Source organism: Pteropus medius, unplaced genomic scaffold (assembly GCF_902729225.1).
Source record: "Pteropus medius unplaced genomic scaffold, Ma_sr-lr_union100, whole genome shotgun sequence".
NCBI lineage: Eukaryota > Metazoa > Chordata > Mammalia > Chiroptera > Pteropodidae > Pteropus > Pteropus medius.
This window is the reverse complement of record NW_024347791.1, coordinates 12,959,326-12,966,715: the sequence shown is the minus strand read 5'-3', so window position 1 is coordinate 12,966,715 and position 7,390 is coordinate 12,959,326. Positions and strand designations below refer to the sequence as shown.

The window sequence follows — 7,390 nt, the reverse complement described above, 5'->3', positions numbered from 1 at the left end:
AGAACTAGTTTAAAAGACTTGAAAACGCAGTGACAGCCAAGAAGGATATTTTGAAGTTTGAAATGATCCTTATATAAATAGAACGGATCAGCATAACTTTGGGATAAAATTAGCCGACAGTTTGTGGGCTCTCCAGCATGTGCCTGTTTGCTTGGTGCCACTCTCCTGATAAATCACAACAAAGCTTCCAGAGGAAGAGGAAGCATGGACGGCACCGCTACCCCTATCACTAAATCTGCAGCTGCCAAGATAGTTAAGAGAAATTTCCTTGAAGCTCTGAAGTCAAATGACTTCGGAAAATTGAAGGCTATTTTAATCCAAAGGCAAATAGATGTGGACACAGTTTTTGAAGTTGAAGATGAGAATATGGTTCTGGCATCTTACAAACAAGGTAAAGTTATAGGTATAATTGGTAAAATTGATAGAAAATTTATTATTTTTTTAATGCATGACGTCAGTCACCCACTCGAAACCAGTAGTTCTTATTGTTTCTTTATGTATTTTAAAAATATTTCTAATTTAATCTTTTCTTTCTTTTTAAGCCAGACCTCATCATGAGTTGATATATATATATATATATATACACACATATATATATATTTTGTTGTTGTTTGTTTGTTTTCTTTTCTCTCTTTTTTTCCTTTCTCTATCCTTGTGCCTAGAATTTGAAAATTCTGGACAATCATATTTAGTAATGCACTTTCCTTCTCTTTTTAACTGTTCTTCTGCCTATAATGATATAGAGTAAAGAAAACATCTCTATATTATGGCTAATCAGACTGCTCAGATCTAATCCAGATGGTGTGATCGGCTTGGGGACAGGCTAATAACTCTCTGTTAACACAGCCACTTAAAGATATAACATCTTTATGTCCATCTGTATGAACAAGGGGATTTTTGCCCCCATTTAGAGGGTTAATGAATGGGTAAGGCTGTGTCTTGATGCACCTTAATGGTCCTCATCATTTTAATGAGTTTTCAGTTCAGGCAGAAAAGCTGAAAACAGAAAAACCAAAAAGTTAATATTTTCCCCTTGAATGATAGATCAAAATTGTAGATATACTTAACACAGATTATCTGCCTCAAAAAAAAACTAAGGATAATGAAAATTAAAAGTGATTTTCTCTTTATCAAGGGATTTTCTAGAATACATGCTTAATGAATCAGAAATAAATTAGAAGAGTGCAGATTCTGATTTCCCAAATCAGCTAGTTAACGGGGGAACTTGAGTAGCGAGGCCATCTGGTGAGCGGACTGCAAACAAACACCATGTTCAACATCACTTCTGTTTAAACAAAAGAGATGATAAGGTCTTGTGTATGACATTTAGAGGGAGATAGTGATTCTTTTTTCATGTTTAAAATACTTTCCATTCATATATAAATCACTGGCACCATCATTTTTCAGAAACTAATGCTAATGGTATATATTTCTACATTAATTTACTAGATTCTGATTTTGAGTTCTCGAGGAAGAATGAAATAATTGAGACCAGTTATTGCATTTATAAAACTTGAGGGTTTTATAATAAATTAACATTGCTATTTTGATTGGAAGATAAAGAAAAGGTCTGTTTTTTAAAAAGTAGTTGATGGGGGCTCTGGTAAAAGAGTGTATATACCGTATAATTAGGTTTCTTTCATCGTGTGGGTTTTTTCAGCGAAACACTCAATGCTAAGTATGTTTTAAAGTTTTTAAAAAAACTTATATTTGTGCCCAATGTAAAATAACTTAGGTCCAAGTCAGTGGGTAATTTATTTGACCCTGCATTTTTAAGACTACCTTTTCTCATCTCCTGAGTATGCGAAGGTCCTGAGGCTGTGAGAAAGGAAGTTTTAGGGGCAGGCTCTAGGGAAGAAGAGTATTGTTTCTCTTGCTTCCTATGGTGTCATCACCCCTGAATGAGAAGAAAATGCGCGTTAAATTCTTTCTGTCAATTTGAGTTGACTCCTATGGTCCTCCTGGAGCTAAATTTTCATTCATGCTAATGGGTGTGTTCATAGTATTAGGACTGTGGATGTGGCTTTCAATTAAGGAGACAGCAAATTACACCCTCTGGGAAAGGAAAGGAACAGTTCCATTCTTGTGCATGCCAGGTGGATGTATGCACAGAAATAATAGGATTTGTGGTCATACCTTTAGGGTTTATGGAGGAAATTGTACACACGTGTGTATACAGAGTAATTACACTTACTCTCTGTTTAATGTGAAAATGGGTATAAGAATCTCTCTTCAATCTTAAACCTGGATTAAAGCCTCATCTTTCTTCAAAGTTTCCACAAACTTTTTTACATCTTCCAGACTAATTATCAAATCTTTTGGTATTTTAATTAGGAATGGAAGTAATAAATAGAATCTTGGTTGCTAGCCAAGCAAAATAGACCTAAGGAGTTATATCAATTTCTTAAGTCACAAAGGAATTCTTAGGGAACAGCTGAGCAGGCTATAATAGTTAGTTAGTTAGTTAGTTAGTTAGTTAGTTAGTTAGTTAGTTAGTGTGAGTTAGTTAGTTTCTTTTTGAATAATTCTAAGGAATGAGACCCCTTTTTTATGTGGCCTTGAAGGGTATGTGGCTGGATTTAACTTTGTGAGGCTTTTTAAAATTACAGCGGATTTCTTGTACGTTGAATTGTTATGCATTAGTTTTGGATTTCTTAAAGCACTTTTGAAAAGCTCAACCCAGAAAAGTGTACAAATCCTAAGAATGCAGCTTGATTAATTTTCACAAAATAAACAAACCTATGTAACCAGCATCTAGATGAAGAACTAGAACATCATCTGTTTACTTTTAAAGTGTGGCAATATTCAAGTTTCAGTAATTTTTGGCTTAATAAGCGAGACAATGTATAAAACCTATAACAGATACCAAGGTTCCTTAAATTTTCTTGTGTAATTTATAGTGTAATCAACATTCAACGTTTGATTGTCCTGCAGAAAATCAACAGTGGTACAATTAATCCCAAAGCATTTTTACTTTTTTTAGGACATATCATAGCTTTTTACAGGATTTCTAAGAGTGACCACATTTTTTCCCCTAAAGATAGTATGTCTAAGCCAGTATGAAAGTCAGTTTATAATTTTCGGAAAAGCAACTCAGAACTTTATTGATGAAGAAATCAACTTGGGATCTTAATATTGCTCTCCCAAATCCACAATCTAATTGGTACACCAGTAATCAAAAGTTGACCTCCTAAGCAAATATAAAATATAGATTTTGTGAGGAAGGTAGAACAGGGAGTCTGGAAATTCACTTCTGCTTCCCCATCTCATTGAACAGCTTCTCTGACATGTGTGATACAGGCAGATTTAGAAACCAGCTTCCAGGTTCTAACTGTGGGTCCTGCCTAGTCTGGCACCTAATAATGATTCTTAAAGTTAGAGAAATCTCACTTTATTTTTTAAAGTTATTTTAAACTTCATAATCAAATGTTCAGATAAAAATCATATTTTATTAATTTAAAAAACTTCTCACACTTTGTAAAGCAAATGTTAAAAACATTCTAATTGGCATTCAAGAGATCTCTTAGAGAATGGCAGAGATATGGGCCTTAAAATCAAAAACAAGTAAGCAAAATTACATCTACCAGTTGAACACTTTGAAATGGGAATGACGTGAGGAAAAGTTAAATACAGGAAAAATCTTTTAACTGCCAAATGCAACAAATAGTTGAATAGTCCAGGGATGTCGATGATATAAAGTTTGGAGAGCCAAGCCTGTAGTATTTAGGAAGAAAGCAGAGTCTCCAAGAAAACACAAAACTATTCAGATTGGTTTTCAGCATACTAACACCATGAATATCCATAAAACTGTTTCCAAAGGATTTTCCATCTACATACCTTGATTCTCCTTCAGATGTGTGAGTCTTCTCTTGTTATTGATACGGGCAGAATATCATACTGACCTCTTTGGGATGAAATTCCCTCCTCAGCAAGGTTATTCAAAGTCTTTTTAAAATCAATGTAATGTACTTTAAGTATCTCGCTTATGGCCCAGAGCCACAGGTTCTTTGGTTGGTAGTCATATTTTTAATTAAAATAACCAATGAAGGATTTCACTGGAAAACTTTCTGGCAAGTACTTTATCTCCTTTACTAGGTAGCACCTGCCATCGAAATATCTTGAAAGCTCTTATTTCCACTCTCTTAATGAATAATCTCTTTTTCGCCTAATTTTCCTCTTTGCCAGAAATTTGCTCTCATGCTTATTTATCATCATTTTAGGGTTTTTTTCCCTTCCTTGATGTTCAAACTTTTTTTTTTAATTTTACATGTCAACCTTACTTATTTTTCTTCTCCTGGGAAAACTCTGAGATTTATCCTGAAAATATTAGCTATTAACAAATAGTCAAGAATTGTGCTGCAGTCTATAATCCTCCAGGACTGAGTAAATACATGGACGCGGGTAGAGCAAATGTCTGCTAATCCAGCCATGAGCAATGTGTGTAACCTTTGGCTGTAAAAACAGAGGCTTCTCGGGCGTGGGTTCTTTGGACTCAGATAACATTATAGCTGATAACTGTAGCAAAGCCCAGGCTTAACTGAAGGTTTACCAGAGATGTGTACATCCCCCCAAACACTGGAGCAGGATCACTCTTTCTTCCAAAAGATGACCCAAACACATTGCCCCTGACCAGATTTCCTGAGCCAGGGGGCTTTCTACTCAGCTACTCAGGCATCTCTCTTTGGTTTCCAATTTAAATTAAACACACCCACAGAATTAGTCTGCATATTTTCATAAGGGTAAACCTTCTAAAATCCCTTTAGAACTTTTGCCTACAAGTGATATTGGTTTGAAAGTGAACTGCGTATAGCTTTCAGATCATCAATGGCTACTTAAAGATTTGGGGGAGACCAGAGTTTGAGTTGACATGTGTGTACTAGTTATGCAACCATGGGCACTTTATGCTACTTAATCTCTGCAAGATATTTATCCTCATTTGTAAAGTGACAGCTTTGTCAACATCCTCTCTAAATCCTGTGATGCTGCTAATCTCCAAAGTTATGAAGGGGAAATTATATACACAAATTATGTGTCATGGTCGCAGGAAGATAAAAAGTAACTGTAGATGGGATAAATTCACATTGGTGTGGCCTGGATTTGAGAGTTTTCTGTGGGATTTCTGCATAGGAGAAAGAATCTGTCTTCTCTTCTCTTCTCTTCTCTTCTCTTCTCTTCTCTTCTCTTCTCTTCTCTTCTCTTCTCTTCTTCTCTTCTCTTCTCTTCTCTTCTCTTCTCTTCTCTTTTCTCTTCTCTTTTCTCTTCTCTTCTCTTCTCTTCAGTGAAGCTCTTTGTTCAAGCAGAGGTCTTCTGCAAGGAGCCGTCACTGCATAAGGAAGGAGACCTGGAGAGAGTGTGAGTGGTTTACATTAGGAGGAGGCAGTGGCTTCTTCGCTCCCCAGCCCCAAGGGCTTTGTTCCCAGGTTCTGCTTCATCCCGTCCTTTGTGCAGTCTGAGCACAGAGTGAAAGGGCAGCCGGCCTCTGCAGAAGTGAGCAGAGGGGCCCCTTTGAGAGACCAATGTGAAAAATACATCACATCTAGGTTCTGAAGCTCTGGGACAATTCTACTGTTGAAAGAAGGGAGAGTGTAAAAAATGAATCTGCCTGCTAAGTTAATCGTATTTCTGTCATGCTGTGACTGTTGGTGGTTTTATTTTAGAAGACAGATTCAGATCTCTTGACATATTAGCATAAACACAAGTATGTTAATAGGAGCTGCATGAGTGCGGTGTTTCAAGACAGGCTCTACCTCAAGCATGGTGAAAGGACACCCTTGCTCATATCTACACTTAGTACACAGCGACCTGTGGCCACAGCCTTATTTTAAGACGGTGGTTGTGTGCGGGGGGCCTCTGGGCTACGGGCTGCTCCTCTCTCTGCAACAGGCTTTCCTGCTATGGTCAGGGTTGAATTATCCAGAACCGTTTCCCCGATACCATCACCAAAGTTCTGCGACCCAGCTTCAGGATATACTTCAGCAGACCCTGATCCATATCCGCCAATCTGTCCTCTTCCTGTTTCTTCATTCAAGTCTCTGGGAGCACCAGACAAAGTGTCTTGCTTCTACCCACCTACACACATTCCCCTCTAGGTGAAGTGAGATGTAGGCACAACTCCATTCAGGGAATTGGCTGAATTCCAGGGCATAGCATTCTCTCAGCCTGATTTACCAGTTAATTATAATGATTACAGGAGATGAAAATGAAATTGACTCAGAGGCCAAGGATGACTACTGATTCATGTAATAAATGAGCAGGAAAGATTCTCTAGGTGCTATTTGGAATTTAGGAGGAATTTTAAAAATCAATGAGCAAATGCATGTTTATATCAGAAATGTAACATATTATAGGTGAATTGGGAATCTTCTTTTCTTTCTCATGATTTGTGAAGCAGGATTGGTGCTAAACCTATTCTGCTTTTACAAAGACAAAGACAGATGGAAACCCTGCATTGCAGATATCCTGAGTCCATTAGCTTGGGCTGAGGCAGGAGACTTATGGCTCTAGCAGGCTGAAAAAGTGGCAGTTTTCTCATCTGGAAAATGAAAGACTTGGACTGGATAATCTTCCCTCCAGCGTTAACATTCTGTGTGTCTTTGATTTTACATCAAAATGGTGTTTTCTTAATCAGCTCTCTGCTGCTTCCTTTCTGAGATCATTTTTCTTCCCATTGCAGAAGCACGCATGAGTTTCTAATCAGTGACTGCACAGAGCTGCCTAATCTTTGCTGCTAATCGGCAGGCAAAACACACTTGATTTTCAGATCTGGAACCAGCTTTTTAGCAAGACAGTTAGAAGAGACTGTCTTTGCAAATTGCTTGTTGAGAAAGTCTGAGTATTAAAATGACTTTAAATATTGGCGTTAAATGTGATTCATTCATTATCAAAAGTAGGTTGCATATAGCTTAACAACTCTGCTTGGAACACAGATTCAATGTACATAGCTAAATAGAGATGTATAAATGGATATATACACATATATTGTGTATGCATTTCTACTTACGTGTGCGCGCACACACACGTTACAGGCGTGGGGTTGATACTCCCCAGCCCAGGCTATCTGTGATACTATTTGTCTCTGCCAGGAAAAGTCCATATCACCAAATGCCTTCCCTTTTCTGTGTCTACAATCTAGAATTAGTATCTTAGAATTTAATTCTATTTGCTGAATATAGATTTCTACATAAGTTCAGATGATTTTACAAGGGTCACACTTTAAACCATCTGCGGGTCATTAGACCTTAGTATGGATTAACTTTGGATTTCTTTTGAAACAAACAACAGATTTTTGGAGAGTGGAAAGGTTGGGAGGAAGAGAAAGCAAAATAACCCTCTAATTCTAATGGGATGAAGAAATTGAAGTATGCGTGTGTGTGTGTGTGTGTGTGTGTGT

General features: G+C 37.2%; 1 protein-coding gene across 1 annotated transcript in view; it reads left to right on the top strand.

Moving 5' to 3' along the window:
* The first annotated feature begins 204 nt into the window (after positions 1–204).
* ASB4 (ankyrin repeat and SOCS box containing 4) overlaps positions 205–7,390 on the top strand; it is a 52,481-nt gene continuing 45,295 nt past the window's right edge. The window contains exons 1-2 of the mRNA XM_039878302.1: positions 205–391; positions 5,280–5,352. Of these exons, the coding sequence (XP_039734236.1) occupies positions 205–391; positions 5,280–5,352 (260 nt within the window). The remainder of the gene's footprint in view (positions 392–5,279; positions 5,353–7,390) is intronic.